Raw genomic sequence first — 26,714 nt, forward strand, 5'->3', positions numbered from 1 at the left:
CCATCCCTCTGTCATAGCGCACCTTATGAGCTGCTGTATCGCATTCCAGGACAAACGTGCAAGCTAGAAAATATGTTTAAAAAATGCAAAATCATTCCTCAACTTGTTTTCATTCCAAATCATAAATTGGATTTGGTACACCATCATAAATCCCTGACAGGACAGCTAGTAATGAAAAAAAAAAAAATCTGGACGCACAATCGATCAATCTTCTGATCTGATTCTGGCTAGGACAACAAACAGGTGTTTTTTTTTTTTTTCAAAAAATCCTGGAGTTTTTCTTTAAATGTGGCCTTGTGAACAGTGCTGGGTTGTGGGTATACAGACAGCTGATGTTTAAATTTGAAGACACCAGAACGCCACAGGCATGTAATTAGTAGCTTTGCCATTGTTTCATCTAAAGATGAAAGAGAATTTTTTCTCAAATATTCCACCTTTGCAATTTGCTGGAAACAGACATCACCTTAGGCAGTTGAACATTTACAAAGAGGGAACTGGGAGGTTTCTGAATATTTCCTTGGCACAGTATTAAATTTTCATAGTTTCTGCTGATAACCTATCATGTTGCTTTTCATATTGCTTCAGAATAATATGATAATGACCCAGTTGCTAGCATCAGCAGCTCTTATTTTTCTATGGCTTGGTTTTTTGTTTTTTGTTTAATGGTGAACGCCTACGACACAACCTTTCACCCTTCAGTTTATCATCATTACAGAAATGAAAGTGCAGCTGACTGATTGCAACAGGGGAGTCACTTTGGATATGTGGACAGATGATGACCACAAAATCTTATCTTATCTTTGGATCACATTACATCAACAACAAGTGGGAGGGGACTGAGGGAGTTCTTTCCACATCTGAATGGAACAGTTGATACATTACAGAAAATGGCAGATAACCTCATACCAGGCCATCATGCAAGCCCAGCTTTAATACAATCTGGAGTTTTAAAGTGAGTGACTATGCCTGTTTGCCTGTGTGTTTTACAGGCGCGGGATGGGTAAGGGTAGGGTCAGGTCCAGATTTGATTTAGAGATAATGGCGGGTATGAGTCGGTTCCATTACCAAACTTTGAGGGTGCAGGGTGGATGGAGGTTTGCTAAATTTGACCCCTGCAGGACTCCTTTGTGTGACACACACTCATGCATATGTCTAATGAAGTAAGACGAGATTTACCTGGATGTCCAGTGGATTGCCACACAGTCGGTCTGGATAGGCCTCGTGCAGGTCAGACAGTTTCTCCCAGTCTCCAGATCCCCTCTCATCATCCCTGTCAAACCATTCTGTCCACTCTGACTCTGTGGGACACACACACATGCACACCAGTACCTCCCAGTTCAGTGGTCAGACAGCCAAGTGGTAGATATTAGACTAATCTACGTCAAGGCTTTGGCTTGCAGTCCATTTAGGCAGTCAGGGAGCACTTGTAGCAAAGTAATTGAAGGGCTCTCTCCCCCCATTATGTTCTCTGTCTGGCTGCCACAGCAGGGGATATCCATTTGACTGTCGGCCTGAATTTCAATCTGGAGCATGACACACAGTTAGGCTGCTGTTTGAGTGTAGGTTTTACAGCTTCTTCCACTGTGTGTATATCTGCATGTGTGCATATCTGCATGCTGGAGATTGGCGGTTTCATTAAAAGAAATGATATCTGATGGGAGATGAGAAGCATCTAATTGGAATCAGCTCTGAATTTGTGGTAATGGAGGGGTTAATAACAGCAGAATACCAGGCAGCTGAATATGAGGCAGACATATTGATGAGAAGATAATGTGGCGATGATATCGCAAGGCTGATCAATTGCTGGCCAAGAAGAATTTAAAGAGCCCGACTGAGATGATGGAACGAGTGTAGGAGATTTTACTGGCTGTGTCTGCATGTGTGTGTGTATGGCTATTGAGATCCTGCTGTTGAAATCACTACCTCTAACAGCTGCCTAGAGCTGCTAGTTCCAGATAATTTTATCAAAGATACTTCCCTATGCCATACACACGCTGTGTAAAAAAACAAAAATGCACAATGAGAGACACCAAGCCTCAAGTTAAGTCTCATTATATTCCTTTCAATAAACATCACAGAGATTTATTGAAAGCGGCAATAAAAAAGACTGAGATAGAGAAGCTAATAGGTTAGAGGGTGTAGTACAATGAGTTAGGAAATGTAGTATACATACAGTACTAACTCTCCTTTTGGACTAACAGACACTTAGTTTATTACAGTTAGTTTATTCCATTTAAGATGGTTGATGCCATCACTGTTACTGAGGCAACTGCAACTATTCTATAGAAAAAAATTACAATTTTTGATTATATTTATGAATGACGTTTTCTTTTTTTGTGACTTTGTCAGTGAAAGGGGGATTGCTCACCAGATCACTAGATCCCGATTTTGCCAGCTGAGTCAGCTGAGGTTGCATGTTGATACATGTTTACTATTTTTAGGCATGCAAACAACTGATGAGGGTCAGTACAGGTCTAACCATTTTAGCTCTTTAGCTCAGCTGAGACAGGTGGTCAGTGCAATTTAATAACTGATTCATGAAAAAAATAACCCTCTGTTATGGACTCAGTACATTGCTGCCACTCCTCAATGGGGCATTCGGTGCTAGATGGCAAGGTCACTGCACAACTTCAACAGGAAATTTACAAATTTTTACATAATTCCCTTTTGATTTTGTTTTGAGAAGATTATACAGGCAGCTCAACATGTTAAACATTTTCTCCAAATCACTTTGGAAGTGGTTTAGAAGTGGTTGAGACGTTTAGTCAAGGAACAGGTGTGAGAGGGCAGCCTTAAACACTGGCTACTTTCTCTCCCCACTCATGTCCACCTGTTATCATATGTGATGACAAAAAAGGCAGTTCTGATGAAGACCATGCAATGTGATTGAAAGCTCTCAAAAATGAGGACTTGAGTACATATTTTGTAAGTGAAAACAGAATAGAATCTAAAAATATATTCCTAAACTGCCTGTTGCTAGTTAGACTGGATGGATGTACAGCATAAAGAAGCACAGTCGTTTAAAGATAAGTCAGTATTTCCTAACAGATATCACAGGGCCTGATTTACTAAGAAAATCGTGATGTGCAAGTCTGTGCTATGATTTTCATTGAGTCTGCAGTCACAATCTGCTTGTACTGAGTGCCTGATTTACAAAGACAGCTGCTCATTATATAGTCAGCTCCTGGACTTATCCTGATACTGACTTCCAAGCTGCACCCTGCAAGTGAAGGGAAGCTCGTAAGCACAGTTCAGCTGTGATATTTGTATGAGATCACTAAGCTCAGAAAAGAAATTATAATGTAGTGATGTTCATTACAAAACATTTACTATGGCCACAGTTCAACCTGTTCACCTGAGAACAACAGTTAAACATGTTTATGGGCCTCGAAAAGCAGATGGAATGATATAAGATAGATCAAAGACATAGAAAATAAAAACGAGACACTGGGACTAGTGGGGAGAGAGAGAGTGAGAGGAGGAGAGAGCCAGAGAAAGCGACAGAGAGAGATAGCAGCAGGTTCGGCAGCTCAGAGTGCAGCTGGTGGAGGTACAGATGGTACTGATATGGATGTTAATATGAGGTAAACACTGTCAAAAGTCTTAGAGAAAAAAAGAAAAGTTTTTAGTGACACCCTGTAGTTATTTTACAATTCACTGGGGATCATGCTCAAATTCAAGTTTGATGAACACAAACTACAATGCTCGTCCACTAATCGTTTGTGTTTGTCAGACAATGTGCTCATTAATATAAGACTAACTGATTCATTTGTGTTCCTAATAAACAGTTTTAGTTATATGCAAGACCATTACTACCTTCCTTGTGACTCTTGTAATCCCAACCCCATTTGTACTATGTTTACCCCCAGTCTTCGAGGGTGACAAATGTGCTCCAAAAAACTGCCGTAAATCGCGTGAATTGAGTAAATTCAGCAGAATACATAATCAACCTCTGTTAACGTCTCCTCCTATTATTAGCGGGACACTCCCTTAAATGCATATAGTCTGTAATTGGAGGAGGGATGCATTTTGCAAACACTAGCACAAATGACATGCAAACTGTGAGTCCTGCCTGGTGTGTGTGTGTTTGATAAATACAGCATGTGTTTGGCGCTGCATTTGTCAAGGCCTTGGTATCCACCGACCTGTGCATCTGGTCCTGAGAGTCAGCCAAAACCCGCCTACATGTCTTGGAACAAACCGCTGTTTGTATGTGAGGAAAGTTATAGTACCTTGCACCCACTGGCTGATGGTGGTGATGGTGAAGTGTTCCCCATAACTCGACCGAAAAACACGAAAGCTCCGGGCCTCTGAAGAGGCCTTGGTCCCTGGCAACATACACACACAGACATTATTTAAATATTGTTAGTCATGTAAGATGGAAGATAATACCATAACAGTAGGCTCATGCAGGGTTTTCTGCACTGGCACAACTTTGACTGTGTCCCTGTAAATGTTATTCAGTGACACTGTGCCAAATCAATTACAAGATCACTTACAATATGTTTGCTTTTTTTCTTTTTTTCTACAAAAATGGATTCCTACCTTGATAAACAGTGTGATCCTCCACAACTGAAGAAGTGTCACCTTTTGTCACTATAAAAGTCCAGGGATGCCTGCAGAGGAAAAAGGGAAAAAAGCAAAGGCGGGGAAATGAGAAAACATATCAGATAATGGAGAGAAAGAAGGGACAGGAAGAAGACAGACAGAGACAAAGAGAGACACATGCTGTATGACACTGGTCAGTACATACACACAGAAGGTAGCAAATTTCTGATAAGGCTGAAGTAAAGAGTTAGCGACTGACATCCATTAGTCTGAAGTCTGGTTAATTAAATGATTCCTCCGGTAATGACATGTTGGCTTTCAGGGAGTAACAGGAGAAGCTCTACAGTATGAATATGACTCCATGTTTGTGTCTAAGATGTCACCATGTATGTGTGAATGGAAATGAGAGGTTGTATATAGGCCGGAAATACTGTAAACGGTGTAATGGTCAGAATAGAGGTTTGACAATGGTGTTGAGGAGACTGAGATAAAGACTTTCAGTATACAGTGCACTGTACAAGAACACTCTTGTGTGAACCAGCTGTTTCTCAATTGCTGTCATATGAAAATGTATTGGTCACTGATTTCAGGATAAAAAAAGAAGTTAATTTTAATTAAATTCAACTTCACTTTTTCCAAAAATTACATTTTATTTGTTTTTACTGTTTTACATTTTATTTTACTGTTTGATAAGAAGATAAGACAAGCAAAGCAAGATAATCTCGAATGTATCAGTGTTTGATATCTTAACTCAGGCTGGAACCAACTGTTACTTCCATTATCAGTTAATGTCTTGATTTTTATAACTAAACAATTGATTGTTTAATCTACAAAATGTCAAAAAAAAATCAGGGTCATCAATCAACACATTTGTGACTATTATTCATTTCTTGCACCTATCCCTTGGTTTACAATGATGTAAAACAGTGAAAATCAGTATATTCCCATATTTGAAAAGCAAACGTTCAGCATTTTTGCTTGATAGAAGACTCAAACAATTAATCAATCATCAAAATTGCTAGAGAGGAAATCACAGGTATAACTAATCAACAATGGCTTCATCCCATTTTAGTATGCCAGTACACTGTTCCAAAATGTAAGCATGCTCAATAACAGGGTAGTGGAAATAAAACACCTGAATGGAATGGAGCCTTAATTAATGCTATTGCTACGACATGGCAAAGTGTCTGCAAATGAATTATTAGGAAGGAAATGCATTCTCCACATTTGTTAGAACTCAAGGATACACACTCATTTTGTACGTAACACTGAATGTAAATGTCATTTTTTTGTTTGTTTACAAGAGAATTCCACGGGGCACCTTTAACCTTGTGCTGAACACATGGTGGGCAGTTTAGTGGGTTTGGGAATTAGTAGTTACTGAATACATCCAGCAAGGTCTTCTGGTCTGGCAGCAGCAAACTCTAAATCTCGGCAGTCATTGAGGTCACAGAGGACTGACGGAAATTGATCAGTAACACTTGTGAATTGCTGCTGATTTATTATGATGTATTTGTACAGTGAGGCAGCCAGCTCTTGCTGTCTACACCATTAAAACAGGAATGTATGATTAAAAAGTAAAGGAGACCGAGAACCCAACACAACACAATTTCATCCCCGAAATTAAATTATTTTATGCTGAGCTTTAAAAAGAGCCGGACCAGAGGTGTATTTCTCCATGCTGCCACCAGCACCACTGTAAACATATGCAAATTACATAACTGAGAATGTACAACAGAGTCTCCCCTGTCTCATAAATTCCAGCTCATTAAAATGTGTCTGGGTGTGCTGCAAATCACACAGCCTTTCTCTCCTGATGACACTAGTGTGTCTGTTTTGCAACAGTGTGAGGAGAGAAGGCGACAAGAGTCGTTAGGCAGGAATCTCTCTGTCACCTCGCCCTCACTCCCATCCATTTACTCTGTCCTCTACAGCATCCACAAACATGGAGTGCAATGCAAACTCAGAAAGGGAACGGCAACTCGCGCTCTGCCCTTATATCATTTATGAAACCTTCTCAGTGTTTCCTGCGGTCTCCTCTACAGCATTAAGTTTCATAGGACCGCCTGGCTTGAAGGCTAAAGATTCACCAGCATCACCATATTTCCTCAGCCCACAACAAGGCCTCTGATATTGCAGTTGACAAGCACAGTACAAAACACGTTCACACAGGCTCGCGGTTTACGATGCAAAGTTGCCTATCCAACAAACAAAAGAGCACAGTCGAGTCTTGCTTGAGGAATGTGTCACTGTCCAAGTGTGCACATTCTTATCCACTCCAATAACCCTTATGTCAAATTTTGAGACATATGCAGGGGTGTTTATATCATGGCATGATTCAGTTTCAATTTCACATGCATTCCTGACACACTAGATCAAACCCAGGCACACACACACACACACACACACACACACTGACAGGCCAACCTTTTTCCCTTAAATAATTGTTTCACGGTAAGATAAAGCACACACAACAGGATTACCTGCTATATATGTTGCATTCCATAACAATTGGGAGTGTGTTTGTTTGAGTGTGCATGTTTGTGTGTATGTTTGTAAATGCACATTTGCACATATGAATTTAATTTGGTGTGTTTGAAGGTCTTGCTTAATTTTTTTATGTCTACATCTTTGCTACTAGGTAGGGCAGAGCAAACGTCTTCCACTCTGTTTTTTTTTATATCAGCACCAAACAGCAGACAATGTTTATGACTGGCTTGTCATCATTTAGCATCTAAACAGCCAGATATTTTCTCAGGAGTTGGTGGAGACCAAACTAGAGCTAAAAGGAGAGTGACTATGGGCCTTATAGTAGATTCATCAGGTGAGCACATACACAACTCCTAACGAATGCTAATGAAACTCTTTGTCTGCTGGATGTGTAAATAGATGTTAACAAATAATGTTTGCCATATAACTTTATGTTTCAAAATTTTGCTCTCTGTTAACATAATGAGGAAATGTTGCCAAAATATCTGTTCTTGCAATTCAATATCCACTTACAGTGACTAATGCATTATTAGTTAAATACAGATAAATTCCACAGTGAGTTGAATCCCAAAACAAAACATCCAACCAAAACCACGATCTTCCCCTAACCTTAAGTGCTTTTGTTGTCTAAACTTAGCCATAGACCGGACTCAGGATGGTCTCTAGACTCAAGGTGCTGCACTTTGTATGCTCACCATCCACCCTACCTTGACCACCTCTGTGCAGCTCTGGTATAGTAGATAAATCTAGGGCTTAATTTGCTCATAAAAACGTTTCCTGTAAGATTAATCCAGACAGTGATTATGTGTGTCAGTACAATACAATTGGAAAAGCAATTCAGATTCAGATAGGGTTGTACTCTGAGTAGAGAGGTAAATCCTCTGTGTTTAGGAAGGGTGTTTTTCACAGCTTATAAACTAAACTCTCCATTTGAATGAAAAATAAAGTACTTTTCTCTTCTTTCAAAAAGTATAAGGCTTCTTTGTTTTAAATTATCATATACTTTTTGTGTGGGTTTATCTTCACTGAATCTACAGCTGAACAGGGAACTGAACAGAACGGAACTTTTTTCTTGGCCACATACCCTCATTGACCACTTTATTAGGTACACTTGTACAATCTAATGGAATCCAAAACAACTGTTCTGCCATAAAATCTACTTTTATGATGCCTAAAATGTTCAGTTTCTCTCTCTCTATATATATATATATATATATATATACACATACATACATACATACATATATTTATATATACATATTTGTTTTTTTGTTTGTTTGTTTGTTTTACAAATGTTACACTGGAAACAGTTAATTGAAAAAAAAAAAAAGGCTGCAGGGATTATTTAGAAGAAGACAACTGTCCACTGAGGTTGTAACATTTTCCTATTAATTCGAAGTAATCAATTAAAAGAATGCTCCAGAAAATACAGTGCTAGGATCTTTAAAAATACATTTCCTTACCTCACATGGTGTGAACTGAATACATCTGAGTTATTGGAAGAACTCAGCAGAGATGTTGAGCTCATAGTATTGATCAACAGGGTGTAGTTAACAATTATTGTCTTTTTTGATTCATCTGTTAATCTGTTATTTTTTAATTATGAGTATTCGTTTTGTCTTTGTTTCAGAAAATCAAAATGACAGTTTCCACCACAAGTTGCCAGAGGCTTAAGTGATGTAATTTAAGTTCGAAACAATATTCTAGGAGCTCACCGAAATCCCAGACTGCTGATGTGCTGACTGCCCAGCCTGGAGAGGCTTTTCTTGGCTGAGTCCTCCAAGTTGTTGGAGCCCTCGTCGTTGACCACCATGGCTAGTATGAACCCTGCTTCCACGCCATCCACATACTTTGCAAGGCGACGACTCTCATCCTTACTGCGGTATGTGTCAAACCTGTGGGAGTGAAAGGAGGTTAAAAGAGGAACAGGAGAAAGATGCAAAATCATTATTGTATCTTCCAGGTCAGCCCAGGCTAGAAAAGACTTTTTGAAACTCACTTTATATGTAAAAATGTCCTAAGTATTGATCAAGAAATATTGCATGTACAATGTGCACTGACAATTGCTCAATTTAATATTATCAGTTTTAGAAATGATAGTGCCATATTTATAGAAATGGTACATGCACCTAATATACTAAATGTAAAAGGACACAAAACACTGAAGGAACTTTTCCAAATGATGCATCATGAATGTATACAGAAAAAAGATAAAATATTGGTTGCTTGAAAAAACACCTCCTGTTAAAGTCCAACTGAAATCAGATTGCAAGTTTGTTTTTTTCTCCAAGAGCATAAAGATCTGTTTTGTGAAGTATGTGGCCTACACTTACTTTTGAAAAAAAAGCATTACCAAAAGGGAGAATTATCTATACAAAGTAAAATCTCCCGATATATGGAATATTTTTTCTTTTTCAAAGTTTCTTGACAGTGCCTCTTGTCTGTGCTGTTGTTTCTGTGTCTACACAGACAAAGCAAATGAGTTTGTTTGCATTGTGTTTCTGTGCCCCTGCTGGTTCAGCTTTCAAACTCATTTCCCGGCTGCCCACTTAGAGACTCTGAGACTGAAGGAGCATTTCCTATATTTTCCTCCTTTCTTCCACTGATAAAGATATATTAACAAGCAATTTCAAAAAAATAAATTACTTTTTGCGATTTCAGCTGGACTGTAATGTGCATAGTGTCCCCTAATATCAGGTGCTTTCACAAAATAGGAGTGTACCTCTATGAAAAAAAGGAAACGAAAGTAACCTCTCCTGAGCACATCAGCAAAAACCAAGAACAAATATAAGTTATAATATAAGAACAACAAATGACATCCACGAGTAAACACTATCCCACTTGAAAGAAATATTTGCTGTCTATCCATTTATGATTATTGTTTGTTCTGTAATCTCTCACTGCAGTTGACTCTGTCTACATGTTAACTGTGTTATAATAGCCTTTAATTTATTGCATTTTATGGCCATCACCTTCTAACTACATTAAATTCAAGATAGGACGCAATCCAACGGCCTGGATCCTCTTCTAAAAATTACCCAGTCATCTATTTACCACAATAAAAGCTGAATATCAATCTATCTTACCTCCATTTTAAATAAAAACATAATGGATTATTAATAATGAAAGGATATTAAGGATGGCATCAATTTCTAAATTTAATATCCCTTCAGGAAACAATGCCTGAGTCATTAGAAGCATATTTCTCTCCATCATTACAATCCTGTGGTTAGACAGCTTATGAGGTGGCAGCTACTACATCATTTCTGCTCCAATTAAAAGACTCATGATTGTTCCGCAGCCAAGACGCTGCCTTTGCTTTGAAGGGAACCTCACCTGTCATCGTGCAGCACCTCTCCAGTCATGGGATCGATGACGTGGATAATGATGCCTCTGTTCCCCCAGCTTCTCTGAAACTGGTAGTTGTTTTGGTTGCTCTCTCCGGGGTGGAGGGTCTTGTTTAGGAATGTCCATGACAGTTTCTTTTCTCCGTGGATCTCTAGTGTCCCTCCTGTCCCCACGCCAATGTACTTCCTCCCAAAGTAGCCGTGTTCCTGATCACTGTCATCCAATCTAAGAACAGTGTAGGAAAATTATAAATGCTTTAATATTATACTGTATGTATTTCTGCAAGTGACACTTGAAGCAGCATATTTTTGTTCGTGACTGGGTAAATGGCAATTTTCAATTACTGACCCTAATGTAAAATTGCTTAGATCACATATCACCATTTAAGAGGCTTTATCAGACTTTTGGAGGTATTCAACAATATTTTTTAATAACATTTTCCCCTCATTTGCTGGTGAGTAGTTTTGCAGGTATTTGGCCATAGACAGAAGTAATGGGCAAACTAATATTTTAACTTGATGATGTTGCAACATGTACAGTAGATGAAAACTCATTATGATTTGTAATCACTTTGGTAATCTTCTGAGAGGGACATTATTGTGTGTACCAGATTTTGTGGTCAGCCATCCAATAGTTGTTGAGACATTTCACTAAACCGCAAATGTCGATTTGATGGGGGCACTGAATGAAAGGTCAGAGGATCACCAAAGTTGTTGGGTTTCATCCTGTTGGGACTATGGATGCCTGTATAAAATTTCATGACTTAGTTACATTCCCATCTCTAGAGCAACAGTGCCAACCTGGCTTAACATGATTCACAAACATATGTTTGATTTTTTTTTTTCTTAAAAAAAGCTCACTAATTTCCTAAAACAGCTGCCCACTATTTTCAGAGGCAGATTAATCCACATCTGGTGTTATACTGAGTATTTTCAGAGTGTGTGTGTGTGTGTGTGTTCATGGTAATGAGGGAACGTGGAACAATGGATCTATATAGCACAGAGGAATAATCTAGGCTTTTCCAATCCCTTATCCAGGTTTGTACCATGACCATGAAGCTGTAACTTCCTGTAACTTGGACATTTCAGATACTGAGTGGCTCATAAAATTTGTTATAGGATGAATGTTGAAAATACAAACTCATTAGATGGTGGAGAATCTTTATAGCAGCTTCTAAGGTGGGGAAAAAACAAACAAACAAGATGCAGAGAATGCTCTGCAATCATGGGAATGCAGAGCAACAAAATAACATGAATTATCCCAACCAAGGAGAGTTTCTTAACCTTAGCTACAGCACTGATGGCATCACTGAGCGCACTGCTGCTGAGCAGCTCTCCAGTCAGTGAGTGAGGAAGCCATTCTGGCCCCTCTTTAATTTTTCATGGTTTGTATTGACTTTAAGTGAAGGTACCTGTCTTGGTAAGAGTAAACTGTTCTTTATTACTTTGCACTTCTCTTTGCCTCACTTTGGATTCTTAATACTGTAAGTTGCTAAGATCAATTAATTCTATTTTTCAATTTTCTTCCGGTCATTAATTTTATGAGCCTGATGGTCCTAAATCGAGGCTAAGGCAATACTTGTTTATAGAGTCAATTTATTGTTTGTGTCTTCATCCGATTTATGGACATTAGGAAAATATAGAACAGTGCGGGGCTTATCCTTTAAGGATGCATATCTGATAGACATCAAGTTTAATATTCACCCATTTTACAACAAATATATTCACCGAGCACTTTATTAGGAACACCTTTATACTTATTCATATATGCAGATACAGGTTAGGAGCTTCAGTTAATGTTCACATCAAACAGCAGAACGGTGAAAAAGTGTGATCTTTGACTGTAGCATTATTGTTGGTGCCAGACAGGCTGGTTTGAGTATTTCTGAAACTGCTGATCTCCTGGGATTTTCACACACAACAGTCTATAAAGTTTACTCAGAATGATGCCAAAAACAAAAAACATTGAGCGAGCGGCAGTTCTGTGGACATAAACAACTTGTTAAAGAGACAGGTCAGAGGAGAATGGCCAGACTGGTTGGATCTTACAGAAAGGCAACGGTAACTAATATAACCACTCTGTACAAATTTTGTTGAGCAGAAAATCATCTCAGAATGCACAACCCGTCGAACCTTGAGGCGGATGGACTACAGCAGCAATGGACCACCTTGGATTCCCCTCAGTACAGTGGGCACAGGCTCACTAAAACTGGACACTTAAAGACTGGAAAAAAGTAGCCTGCTCTGATGAATCTGGATTTTTTCTGTGGCACGCAGATGGTAGGTGCAGAATTTGGCATCATTAGCATGAATCCATGGACCCAACCTGCCTTGTGTCAACAGTCTAGGCTGGTGGTAGTGGTGTAATGGTGCGAGGAATGTTTTCTTGACACAGTGTGTGTCCTTAATACCAGTCAAACATGGTTTGAATGCCTCAGCTTATCTGAGTATTGTTGCTGACCCTGTTCATCCCTTTATGGCCACAAATTTATTGGTCACTTCCAGTATGATAATCCAGCATGTCACAAAATGAAAGTTCTTTTCAAACTGGTTTCAACTGACAATGAGTTCAGTGTACTTCAGTGACCTCCTCAGTCACCAGATTTGAATCCAACAGAACGCCTCTGGGATGTAGTAGAACAGGAGATTGGGGACATGAATGTGCGTCTGACAAATCTGCAGAAATTATGTGATGTAATCATGTCAACATTGACCAGAATCTCACAGGAATGCTTTTAAACCTCTTGGAATCCATGCCATGAAGAATTGAGGCTGTTTTGAGAGCAAAGGGAGGTCCTACCCTGTATTAATATGGTATTCCTAATAAAGTGCTTGGTGAGTGTATGATAATGTAAGAATTTGTGTAATTTCTTGAAAATACACAGCTGTGCTAAAGTATCACTGTGTTTTCATGCTAAATTTCATTCAACTGTACCTTCCAAAAAGAGAGATGGTGAGGTTGCCTTTATAAGGACAGTCTGGGCTTCCGATGTGTAATTCTCCTTTGTTCCCAATCAGAATGTGTTTTGTTCGCAGCAGTATGGGTCGGTTGGTGTCAGCAATCACCAACTTTCCTACAGGGGAAAGAGGGGGGGGGTTAATGATGCCTCCTGGCAGGTTCTTCATGCCCTAGTGACCTCAGACACCTCCTGTCTTCCTACCATTTATGGCCCTGGGCTCAGACTGCAGACACTCACACACTCATACACACATACACAGCAGATGTAACTGGCCAACCACCTCTGTTACAAAATCTGCAATCTGATGATTCCAGTTCAGTAGTGAGGTGGTGAATAGCTGCTGAACATCAAACATCATCTCCTGTATGTGCTTCTTTTCTCTGAATGGCTGAGGCCCTGCTTTCACCACATTTTTTCTTCCACCTTTTTTTCTTGGGTTTTTACCTTTTGAACAATATATTCTCAAGAATGAATGTATTAATTAAAATGTATTCACTTTGAGAGATAAGTCAGTTGGAGACACTTCCCTCAAGGAATTGACCACTTATAGCAAGTGGTTTGACAATTAAATATGTCAAAAAAGGCTATGCTCTGTGAGGGAGCAAGCTATCAAAGAATCTAAGCAATGAGGATTCTGCTGGGAGAACTTATGCTCCATAATACATATTGCAATGCTATACAGTGCATTCAGAAATAATTTAGACCTCTATCAGAAACTTCCAGAAGGACAACCATCACTGCAGCACTCCACCAATCTGAGCTTTATAGCAGATTGGCCAGACGGAAGCCTCTCATCAGTGAAAGATGGATGAAAGTCTGTTTAGAGTTTGCAGAAAAGCACCTATAGGACTCTCAGACCTGAGACCAAAAGGTTCAATCATGGTTTCATCAGACCAGAAAAATCTTGGTCCTCACATTCTAAGTGTCGCGTCTGGAGGAAACCATGCACTGCTGATCACCTGCCCAAACTATCCCAAAAGTGAAGCATGGTCGTCGCAGCATCACACTGTGGGCGTGTTTTTCACTTGCAGGTACAAGGAAACGGGTCAGGGTTGAGGGAAAGCTGAATGGAGCAAAGTAAAGAAATATCGTGCTCAGGACCTCAGACAGGGCCAAATGTTCACACACAGCCAAGACAATGCAGAAAAGGCTTAGGGACAGCTCTGTAAATTAGCTGGGCTAATTGGCTGGGCCAATCGAATATCTCTGGCGAGACCTGAAAATGGCTGTCAACCAATGGACCCCATCCATCCTGAAAAAGCTTGAGAGAATCTGCAGAGAAGAATGGCAGAAAATCCCCAAATTTTGTCGTGTTATACCTAAGATGACTCAAGGCTGGGGTCTGAATACTTTCTAGATGCCCTATAGAATCAGAAATAACTGTAAACATACATTAGATCTTAGCAAGATAAATATATCACACAAAACTAAACCACAATCACATAAAATACCCTTAATATGTTCCTGAAAACATACCAAACAACTTAATTTAAATCAGTTTGGAACAGTAACCAGAGTTCCCTTAATTGTTCTTTTAATTTGAAAAATGGAAAACTAACCTATATTTAAAAAAAAAAACATAAGAAAAACGTTACAAATCCCTTAGAACAAGCAGATATTGTATTAAATATTCCATATTATATTACAATCCATAAATTCTATCCATTATTTCCCCTTAAAAAAACATTTATTTACCTTATTTAGGTATTTTGATTTAATTACCTTAATTAAAATTAAGATAAATTAATGTAATTTTCAGAGTAAAAGAAAAAAGGATTCCGTTAGTGAAAAGTTCAGTCAGATGAGGAGGAGTTTGTGGTAGTGGAGGGTGTCGCAGCAGCAAGCAGTGTTGGCTTTAATTGACTGTTTATAAAGTACAGTCAGTTTACACTGACATCCAATCCTATTCATCGAATAAATTTTAGTAACTAATGTTCTGGTAGGCAAACAGATTATGCATCAATGACCCAGTGATACAAGGCATGAATAAAACTGCCGATGATCAGCTGATGTGAGTGATCAGTGATCTGCCTTGACTGGATGCTCTACTGGGCAGTTAAAGACAGGATGGAATAAATATACATTTTCTTAAATTCTAATCTTGTATCCCTATGTTAATTTTTTACTCTCTTAGTATATGCTAAATACATTTAAAATGAAAAAAGAAATTCTACATTCTAAATCCTAGATTCTAAATATCGAAATCCATTTTTTTTTTCTTCTTGCAAAATGTTACAGTATTTCTGGTGACTCATTTTGAACTCAAGGTTATATACAGGGCATAAATGTATCCAGTCAAATGTGATACAGGGTAACTAGCTAAGACAACCACACTCGACTGTTAGCTAGTGGGTCGTAGCCAGCTTAGCAGTATCACAGAAGGAGGCTTCTGTGTTTCCAGAAGAATGTGGTTGAGGTCTAATTTATTAATTTCTCCCTCATCCTCTGACTCCTGATCTAACAACGTGCGTGAGATCCTTTGCAGCACCACAGCTCCCGTACCACTCCATATCGAGCTGTATTTGTTAAGCCATGCCCATTTTTGAGCAATCCAATCAAATTTGAAGAATTTGTTTTAAATTCCCCCCTAACTATACACCACCCACATACTCTGTTTCACTCAGAAATATGTCACATTACAGAAGATAAAGAAACTTTATCTAATCTGTGACTTTCAAGAAAGATGAACACAATGGATTTGTCCAGCTTACCACCATTGAGAATCTCAATGGAGTGGACCGTAGCTGAAGTTGTGAGGAGGACCTTCCTGCCATAGCCGATTTTAACACGGTGGTCTTCACTGTGTCCTGGCATCCATGGCTGCAGTCCTGGCTCCTTATCTGGACATACTGCAGGGGACAGAAAATACTCAAAAATTTAATTTCCAGAGATGTATATAACTCATCAGTGGTAGAAAGTAACTAAGTATAATTACTCAAGTACAGTACTTCAGTACAGTTTCTTTCTTTCTTTCTTTCTGCTTTATACAGTACTTCAGCAATACTACATATAACAGCTACATTTACCGGTCGCTTTAGAGATTAAGATTCTACATAAAAATACATATGATAAGCTCATGAAATATATTGTTATATATATATATATATATTGAAAATCTCCAGTAATCCATTGAAGATCAAAGACTCATAAAATCAGCAGTGTTAGTACATCAGGTTTGTCGATAAGTTCTTTGCTGATCAGAGTTTTTTTTTCATTCCTTCCTACACTGTAACTTTCTCAGCTTCCCAACCACTTAAATAGGGACTGAATAGCACAGAAGGTTATTGGATTGCTTACTCAAGAGTAAGAGTGACTGATAAACCCATTTATTTGGTGTCTGTTATGATCAGGATAGCACAGAGACACCGTGTGTAACCAGCCAGTCTGCCCAATCAAATTTCAATCTATTGCTTTCGGGTGTGTGTGGTGGTAACCTCATCTCCCTGCCACCTAATGGATCCATCAATGACAGTGTCTGGCTGGGGACCTGAATTATCAGGTAAACTTCCCAGAGGGCTAACACAGATTGATAGGTGATGGCGTGCAATGAGATGGTTTCTATATACATACATTATATATATATATATATATACATACATTTTATATATATATATATATATATATATATATATATAGAGAGAGAGAGAGAGAGAGAGAGAGAGACTGTCCAAAGGTTACTGAACAAAAGAAACTAAAAAAACAAAACTTGCAGTATAGTGAAATAATAATTACAAAAAATCTACCCAAGACACAGTTACTGACAGCCTTTACTAATATTTGGTTGCAGAGCCTTTGACAGCCTCTAAATGTTTCTTGTGGCCACCTAGAGGCTTCTTCCACATGTTTGCTGGTAGTTTCTGCCACTCTTCCATTGTTATGTGTTCAAGATCTTTTAAGTTTGCAGGAGTCCTTTTTGCAATGAAAGGTTTCAGCTCTCTCCAAAGTTTTCCAATTGGGATTTAGATCAGGACTCACTGCAGGCCAGTTTAAAACAATCCATCTTTTCCTTTTCAACCATTCTTTTGTGCTGCTGGATGTGTGCTTTGGGTAGTTGTCCTGCTGAAAGACCCAAGACCCAATTCCTTGGTAATCCTCTGGTTTCATAATTTCTTTGATACATTCATTGCCTCCAGTACCAGAGGCAGCAAAGCACAGCCTCATTGAACCTCCACCATGTTTTACTGTAGGTAGGGTGTTCTTTTCCTTATGGGCTTCATTTTGTCGCCTATAAACAAACTGATGCACTACATTCCCAAAGAGCTCTACTTTGGTTTCATTTCTCAGTAGAACATTATTCCTGAAAGACTTAAGACTGAAGTCGCTTATTTATGAAATTTTTCATTAGGCTTGCCTTCTTGTGCCTGTCTTTCAGTAGTGGTATCTTCCTTGGACTTCGCCCATGGAGTCCTGCTTGGTTTAGTTTGCGGTGTATGATATGGGCTCTTTAGATCTCTTGCATGGTGTTTTTTCCACAATCTGCACCAAACTTCACAGAATTTTGTCATTGAGTTTCTTCTTAGCACCACATCCTGGAGGCGTCTTAACAGTGTTATGATTATGAAACTTATTGATAACATTACAAACCAATGAAACAGGGATTTTAAGATCTTTAGTGATTGCCTTGTAGCCTTTGGAATTGTTATGTTTTTTGATAATAGCATTTCTGATGATCTCAGACATCTCTCTTGTCTTAGCCATTGTGAAAAAGGAACTGGAAACATTCAGCGCCTTTATCCAGTAAAAACATCATTAATTGGTTAATTCAGGTCATGTGAACCCTGAAAATTAAGCAGAGGTGAGTCTTATTTGTATTTCATTTTGTTTAAGGAACTAATTTAAATTCATCAAAAGGGTTCCCAATAATTGTGTTGAGCATACATTTTATGTCTGTATTTTTTATATCATTTTTGTTGTTGTTTTTGTTCAGTAACTTTGGACAGTTTATTAAATATTCTGGTTATACAAAATTGGTTAATTTTATTTATTTCTGAAGTTATTCTAAAATTCTGCTCTTTCTTTCAACCAGGACTATATATATATATATATATATATATATATATATATGTGTATATAATGTTGTGGCTGATCAGTGTGTAAAGGGACAGATGGTAACCTGTGAAAAATTGACTAAATGACGGTAAAAATACTAGGGGTGGATTAAAAAAAAATCAACACACATAAGAATCGTGGTTCTAATCTTCAGCATTTCTGAATCAATTCCAAAAATCAATTTTTGTAATAATGTTAAAAAAAGGCAGAACTCAACTAAAAGGGCACAGTGCACAGTGCAGGATTATCTTGTCGTTCATTTTCAGAAAAGGCAAGCATTTGGGTATATTTTGGTTGGGTGCATTTTGGCTTTGGAAGGCAACGTAATTTGGGAATACTTTGTGCTCTATCATCAACAGACTAATGTTAGTGGAGCAGAGCACTGAATTACAGCACATACAAAAGAGACTGGATGACCAACATATGGGCTGGATCGGTCCAACCTGTGGAGCATGGACTGTGCCAATAATGTTTTACTGTGTCTAATTATAATGTGTTAATAAAATTATACATTTCAAACATAAATCATAAACTAAACCTTTAAATTTGCATTCTAGAACTCAAAATTAAAAAAACAGAAAATTAATTTCATTATTCTGATTTTAGATAGTAATTTAATACTGGAAATGAATTCTAGGGGCTTTGATTGGCCATCTGTTATATGTTGGCAGGAGTTTTTCGCCAATCAGAGCACCTTTTCCTGCTCTGTGGGTTGGTCTTTTTAGTTGAATATCCATTTTAATTTAAAGTTTTAGATGGTGTCCTGCTTATGCATCTTTAAATTAAAGACAACCATGTTTAGAGAAAAGCAATAAAAAATGGAATCTCTAAGTATTAAAGCAGGAGCCAATAAATTGTAGTTCCATATTGTAATCCATTTTCTAAAAACATCATTTAAAGTTAGAATAAGAATAATCATGATTTTTTTATGTATTATATAAATATGCATTATATTATTTGTTGCTCAGGTTGCTCATCCCCTGAAGCCGCCTACGCCACAATTATGCTGACTAAATATCCAAGTTAACTCCAGTAACACAGAGAATCTAGCAAATGTTGTTTATAGGAAAGAGGCCAAACTCAACGTTATTTTGTTTGTGTCAAAATAATCTATTTTCTAGTGGGATCTTTGTTACATATGTTACTTTACAATCAAGTTTCGATATTTTTTTTGGTGGCTACAAAACTAGGCTTGCCTAGTCTTGTTTTTCCTTCTTCTCTACCTTGTGCTGCTTTCATTTCAATGGACTACAAATTAGCCTACATATGGAAATAAGGGGACGTACACATGTTCAAGTTTAACTTACATTGTAAAAACATAGGAAAAACCCTGCATACAGCTTACAGTAAAAAGCTCCTCATCAGCAGCTGTTCACACACACATTTTGGAGTGAGCAAATGAAGTTAGTCTGGATTGTTTTGACAGCTGTGAGTAAAACTGCTGAACCTGCTGCTTTGCTTTAAATTTGTTTCTTTTTAATCCAACAATATACTGACCTGTGCCTGAACTCCATCAGAAAACCACCAACCCAGGTGAGTCAGGGAGAATTACACCACAAGGATAAATCAGGAGATATAAAGATTTCAAAGCATCATTTACTGTCTCTTCACAACTCTAATAACAGGCAAGAACAGGATAATAGCTGACTGTAACACAGCAATGATGTCTTAAAGAGAGCTGTTACATAATTATCTTGCAGTCACTTGCCACACACCTTCATTGTCTGCACTTCTCAATGTGGTATTGAATTATCCTGAGTATGTGATTTCTCTGAAGTACCTCATCAAACATCAGCAGAACACTGATGTTTCCTGCTGTATTTTGGTTTTCTTTTTGTGTCAGTTTCAGCCAGTTTTTATTATCTCAGCCTGATTTATACATTTATATATCATAAAAATATGAATGTTAATGTTGTTCATTTCAATGCTTCATTGCTACTGGAGATTTTAAGGACTTTACACATATAAAAAGAATTTGGAAAAATAATATAGACATGTTTTTGATGAGATTTTGATTTACAAAAAATAAATAAATAAACAGTGGGGTATTTCTAGTGTAAATCCTTCTTCCTGCTTAGAGCATACAGGTGATTAACCATGTGTTCAGATGAGAGGTGCTCTTAAATGTTTACTCTTACACTTTGCTCTAAGTAGGAGTAAGTTTCTTGGTAAATGTGTCCTATTCTTCACTTTCAGTAAAGGACTTTTTTACTCTTATGGTGGATCTTTGATAAATGCTCTATGGGCTCAGCTTTTCCTCTCATTCTGTGCAATATTCTTCAACAGCCCCTGATAGCTGCTTGCTTTGGTTTTGATGGGTGTGTTGTGAAAAATATACAGTATATATCTAGCAGAGACCCAAAGCTATGCATTCTAGGTCATCATTTCCAAATATGCACTGCAATGGAATTCACTGCAGCACTGTTTTCTTAAAAAGAAAGAAAGAAAGAAAGAAAGAAAGAAAAAGAAAGACAAGAAGAAAGAAAGAAAGAAAGAAAGAAAGGATAGTTTTGCTGCATCTAGGCAATGCTGACAGCATTGAACATTTTTAAATTAGAAGTCTGAACTGTACACTTATTCAGATGAAATGTGTTTTGCAAGTACACTGTGATGAAGCTTGTATGAAATGGAGAGGAAATGAACTGAAGATAATGTCTAAACAAAAAAAATCCATCTTAACAAATTTTAACATTCGCTAATGAGCTAAAATATAAGTGCCTCGATAAATATAAGCAATGAGCTAAGTGCTTAGCTTAATGCTTATATTTCTCACACATTTTGTACATTTTTATTTACATATTTCCTACTTAATGTGTTTGATTCTGGGGATTTTCTCTATATTTACTTTATAACACCCTCATTTCCCTTTCTGATTCTTTGATGCATTTTATTGCTATTTGCTTTTCAACAGCCACATTTCCACACATATAATTTATTAAACTTTCATTTAATAAAACTGCAAAGCAAATCAAACACAACGCAGATAGCAGCTTTAGATGCGATGTTTATAGCCACATTAGAATCATGGCTCAATGGATGGCAATGTCTGTTGTTCAATTGGTCCACTACTTGCATTTAAAATATATCAGCAACTACTGGATGCGGTGCCATGAAATTTTGTGCAAACATTCATGTTTTCCTGAGGATCCGTCCTACTGACTATGTTGATCCTGGTATTTTTAGTTTAGAGTGAAATATCTCTAAAATTCTAGGATGGATTGCCATGAAAATTGGTATTTCCATGGTGTCCAAAGCGTGAATCATAATAACTTAGGTCATCCCCTGAGTTTGCATCTAGCACCACCAGCAAGTCAAAGTTTCTCCTATCCAGTGAAATATCTCTACATATACTAGATGGATTGGCACAAAGTTTGGCATTTTCGCATCACATCGTATAAACAAACTGTATTTGAGCATGACCCGACCCTTACAGTGTGTCTACACAGAAGGCATTTCAGCCAAAATTTCAGTTGGCCATCTCACACACATCTGACAGAATAGATATGTTTCTATTTTAGTCAATCCAGCTGCCTACACAGGCTGTAGAACGGCTTGCACTGTACTCATGCTGTACACCCATAACTGCCCCCAGAAGCATATTTTTATTACCCAAGTCTATTTCCTCCATTCACTGTGCATAACCACAGTGATTGTTTGTTTTGGGCACTGAGTGCTGCAAAATGTGGGTGATCTGCAACTTAGTACTGTGCCTGAACACATCGTTTAGAGATACACACAGAGCACTGAGGCTGCTGCTCTGTTAACATACTGCTCATGCACTGCCTCCTGTGTAGATGCGGTGTTAGTCCTGTTGTTAAGTTTTGTGTCCATCATTGGTTCCAAGCCCTCACTGCCGCACTGTTTCAGCACTCCACCTCCGACAGATAACCTACACATCAAAGTTGGGCAAGCTTTGGATTTTGAGATTTTTCGGCTAAAGAAGTTTGTGCTCAGACTAGATTATATCACCCAACAATGGCCCAATTCAACAGACACGGGGATGTCGAGTATTAAATTTAGTGATTTGATCCTGTGTTGTGACTTATAGTGGAAGAAAACCAATTATTTGCCTTGAAAGCCTTACAAGATGTGAATGGTGGAATTAGAAAATTGGCTTTTCTCATATACTTTGACAATGTCTATACTGTGCTCCATAATAAGTCCGTCTGCCCTTCTGATGTATAGTCTATATATTGTGCTGGTCATGAACCTGCCTGCAACTTTGTCAGGGCTCTACTTGTCAGACGTCTCTCAACTAAGTCAGGAATTTAAGCTGCTATAATCACCTAAATTGCAATAGAGCAATATTGAAAGATGCAAATGTGATGTGGTCTGATCCTGACATTAGTCCTCTTTTCTTCATGTTCATCCATGGCCGATCCCGCTCATCATGCTAACTTTCCAATTTTTATGTTTATTCCAATCAAAACACATCACGTCTTGTACAGCAGATGACTTTACTTAGGAAAATGCTATAAGACCAAAGATGGTCAGATAAAAACTCTGTATTTTCAAATGTCAGATTTCAGGAACTAACAAAACAAGCTTGTTTGAGTTGAGACAATGTCCTACACCCATAAAGGAGCATGTAATCCAATTTGACTGAGAGGTTAAATTTACTGTTATTTTATATCAGTTAGCCAGAGAGGAACAAAATGACCATTGATTCATACGGAAACATCTCATAATATTACTTCCATTCATGCTCCTTAATCATGATGTCATTGCATTCCTCTGTGTTTGAGCTTCTCATTGGGATGTAGCCCCATTACTAAGCCTCGAATGAAAAGCCAATTTGTCTCAGATTGAGATGCTCTTGTGTTTGTGATTAGAAAGATTTGCGTACGTCTTTGAAAGCTTTTGTTTGCAGTCACGATAAAGCTGCAATAAAAGAACCAAGGGAAGAGAAGTAGAGATTTGTGTTAAGTTTATAGTGGAAGAATGCTTCTAACGCCATGAACATTATTCCAAAAACCCACACACAGAGCGCGGCCAAGATCAGTTATCTGGCTAGATGCCTGTTTACACGGAAGAAGAATTCTATTTTCTCACAAGACATACAGACAAATACAAGCCTGCAGTGTGTGCGTTTCCTTAAGCATGTGTGTAAGTATGCATGAGGGTTTATTCATATTAATATGTTTATGTTATATGTGCATATATTTCAGTGTGTGTGTGAGGAGTTTGTGGTTTGACACAAAGTGTTGGTTATAGAACTCAGAATCCCTAAATGACCCAGTCCTGCTGCTCAGCTCAGTGAAAGCAGTGCCACCTTTCTCTTATTCTCTCTCTCTCTCTTTCTCTCACACTGCACCGCTGTTTAAGCTCCCCCTCCCGTCCTGGGAAATGAATTTGATGCAGAGATTACTATCCTTCAACACCTGTTCATCTGTAAATCCCTAAACTGATAGTGGTATTGCCTTGACACTACAGGTGAATACTGTATTTCATTGCTACCCTGTGCCAACTGCCTGCTGTTGATTATAAAAGGTTGATGATGTTGATTTGTTTAAAAAAACAGCCAAAATGAAGCCATTGAATTCATTAAGTTTAAAGGGTCAGTTTATCCAAATTACAAAAAACACATTCTCATTTTCCTCTTTTCTCATTTAACATAAGTGGTTGGTTTTATTTGTCCACTTTTTACGATATCTCCTAGAAATTATATTGTGTACTATTAAATAGTTATGCCTAGTACATTTTGGTGAAAAAGTATATGCTACCCGTGTAGTAGCACCAAGTTGTTATGCTAAATTATGAGCTGGACATTATAAATGCTTGTAAAATCCTATGGGGGTATAAGCAGAGACTTTTATTTTGAAGAGTACATATTATATTTTCAATCTTTTCCTCTACTTTTCCTAAAATATATTTTTTAATTTGTGAACATTCTTATAAAAGGCAATGATCTATTTTTTACTAGGAAGTATAGTGCTGTTTTATTTTTATAAAACTATGTGTATGTATACTTACAGACTTACTTCCTCTTTTTGTGATGGACATTTTCCTGGGAAGTTACGCATTTTCTTCACTCTGTTTACTTTCAGTGTTTCGGGTACAACATGGTGCTAAGGTACTAAGTTTTGGAACTTGGTTTATATCTGTTTTCATGGATAAAGCTGCTAATTAGGAGCAAAGTTTGCCGAAGCAGGTGTAGCAGTGCCACTGTGTGGCACACAGTAGAGATTATGTTGGCAAGCATGCATTTGTTCATGGTGCTGTACAGGCACAGAGAGCATTTATGCAAGAGAGACCCTGTGAACGATTTGTATCTTTATGATTGCAGCAACCCCGTCACCTACAAAGTATGTTTATATACTACCGATATTTTTTAAGGGAAACATATTGCTGTCTGGATTATGTTCAGTGACTACATTTTTTCCTGTGAAGGAAGTGCTTCTAATGCATGCAAGCAGTGGTCTGTGTAATTAGTGTTTGTGCAAGGTACAGGTTATCCTGGGTCCTGCATATGGTTAGGTTTAGGTGACAAAAACACTCTTGAGGTTAGGGAAATACCAGGGTTTTGATTAAATGTCAACAAAGGAAATGCATCTCGTCTGTGCTTCTTGTCACTGTTGCCTTTTAAATATTTAACCAACACCACCAATTCCTAACCTTAACCAACTACTTAGAGTTACCTAAAGATAATTATAAGAATGTTAATCATGGCCTAGCTGCCATGGGCAGATATTGTGGGGAAACCAATTAATTACAAATTATGTATGTGTATATATATATATATATATAATATACAGATATAGATATATATCTATATCTGTATATACAGACACACACACACATCAGTATACATACAATTTGGGCAGCATTATGTTTGTTTCTAAATTCATTGTTACAAATTAGTAGCATATAAACATATTTTAGGTGCAGAGTTATTGATATTTCTGATTTCTGACACCACCTGAGTACAACGGAAGTTGTGGGAATCACAGCATAGAAGATCCTTGACCTCACGTTTTAACTGGAATTACCTTTTAACAAGAAATAACAGTGTGTTCTTTAGATTTTCCAGAGTAACAGAGACACTGTTTCTGGAACCAGATTGCATTGGGGTAAGTGAGAAAATATGTTTTTGTTTTGACAAAAAAATCTTGACTCAAGTTCCACTTGCTTGATTTTTCTAGAGCGTTCAACTGTGACAGCTACAGGGCTTTAGTTCCAACATCACATCAACATCCCGCAGTCAGGGTGTTTCAGGGACTAATCCATCATAGTTCTTGACAACTGCTGTTGCTTACATATGAAGCAGATGCTACAGGCGTTACATTTGGGTACACTTCATTGCAGATTATAGACTGAAATAATGTGCAGCGATGAAAAAAAACACAAAGTAACAAGACAGGATGTCTTTTTACTGTTATCAGTAAATCCTATTAAAGACCAAAACCAACAACAAATGTAAGCTACGAAGTATTGTCTGTGCACCCAGAGCCTGATATACAATAACTTATTCCACTTTGGCTTAGAGCTTCATTGTTGTCCAAAAACAATTTAAGTCTAACTGAATTTTTTTTTTTTTTTCTGCTACAGCATAAAGATCTACTTTGTACATTATCTGTCCTGTGCTGTCTATTAAAAGATAAGTCTGATGATATTCTATATTTTTCTTAATGTCCTGTTGTAATGTTGTGAGCCATTTTTATGTCTTTATGTCAGATTTATGTCTTCAGTATGAACCAATGAGCTTGGGTGTGAGTGCCACAGACAGAGTCACAAAGAGGCAGACACAGCTGCTTTAGTCTTTCCATGGATTTTTTTTTTCTTTTTTGGGGGGGCAGTGCAACAAATTGTAAAACAAAACTGGAATTATCATCTCATGTGGTAAATGTGTCAACACACAGTTGCCCATTTACCCATTCCGTAGACATAGAGAAACATTAGCATTCATTTGTTTTGTTTGTGTTCACCTGAAGAATGTAAGTCCAATATTCACTCTCCTTTCAGCTCTGGTTTGGTCTCCACCAACTCCTGAGAAAAAAATGTGGCTCTTAAGCTGCTAAAGTAAATGGTCCAATATGTGTACCATCTAATCCAACTTAGTCTATCTGCTGTTAGGGCCTGGACAGGATGTGTACAGTTCTACAGTATTTTTAGCTGACTGCTGCAACACAAAGTTATGCTGATAGAGCAGTAAGACTGAAGCCAAACTTTAAGCTGTCAAACAAACACACTCACACTGTTAAAACTACATTTAAAAATTGCTAACACATGGTTTTATCTCCAAAAAAGGATTTTATTTTGTGATCAGTTGGACTTAAAAAAAAACATAAAAGAGCCATAATGTTGCAATTTGTGTTGGGTT

At 37.8% G+C, this 26,714-nt stretch overlaps 1 protein-coding gene across 2 annotated transcripts in view; it reads right to left on the bottom strand.

The window, feature by feature from the left end:
- Positions 1–26,714, bottom strand: part of LOC120788575 (cell migration inducing hyaluronidase 1) — a 174,579-nt gene that overhangs the window by 75,632 nt on the left and 72,233 nt on the right. For both annotated transcript variants that reach the window (XM_040124443.1, XM_040124452.1), the window contains 7 exons: positions 16,057–16,194; positions 13,321–13,459; positions 10,375–10,611; positions 8,754–8,933; positions 4,546–4,616; positions 4,233–4,328; positions 1,177–1,298 (listed from right to left, as the gene is read on the bottom strand). In XM_040124443.1, coding sequence (XP_039980377.1) covers positions 1,177–1,298; positions 4,233–4,328; positions 4,546–4,616; positions 8,754–8,933; positions 10,375–10,611; positions 13,321–13,459; positions 16,057–16,194 — 983 coding nt within the window. The remainder of the gene's footprint in view (positions 1–1,176; positions 1,299–4,232; positions 4,329–4,545; positions 4,617–8,753; positions 8,934–10,374; positions 10,612–13,320; positions 13,460–16,056; positions 16,195–26,714) is intronic.

Source organism: Xiphias gladius, chromosome 1 (genome assembly GCF_016859285.1).
Source record: "Xiphias gladius isolate SHS-SW01 ecotype Sanya breed wild chromosome 1, ASM1685928v1, whole genome shotgun sequence".
NCBI lineage: Eukaryota > Metazoa > Chordata > Actinopteri > Istiophoriformes > Xiphiidae > Xiphias > Xiphias gladius.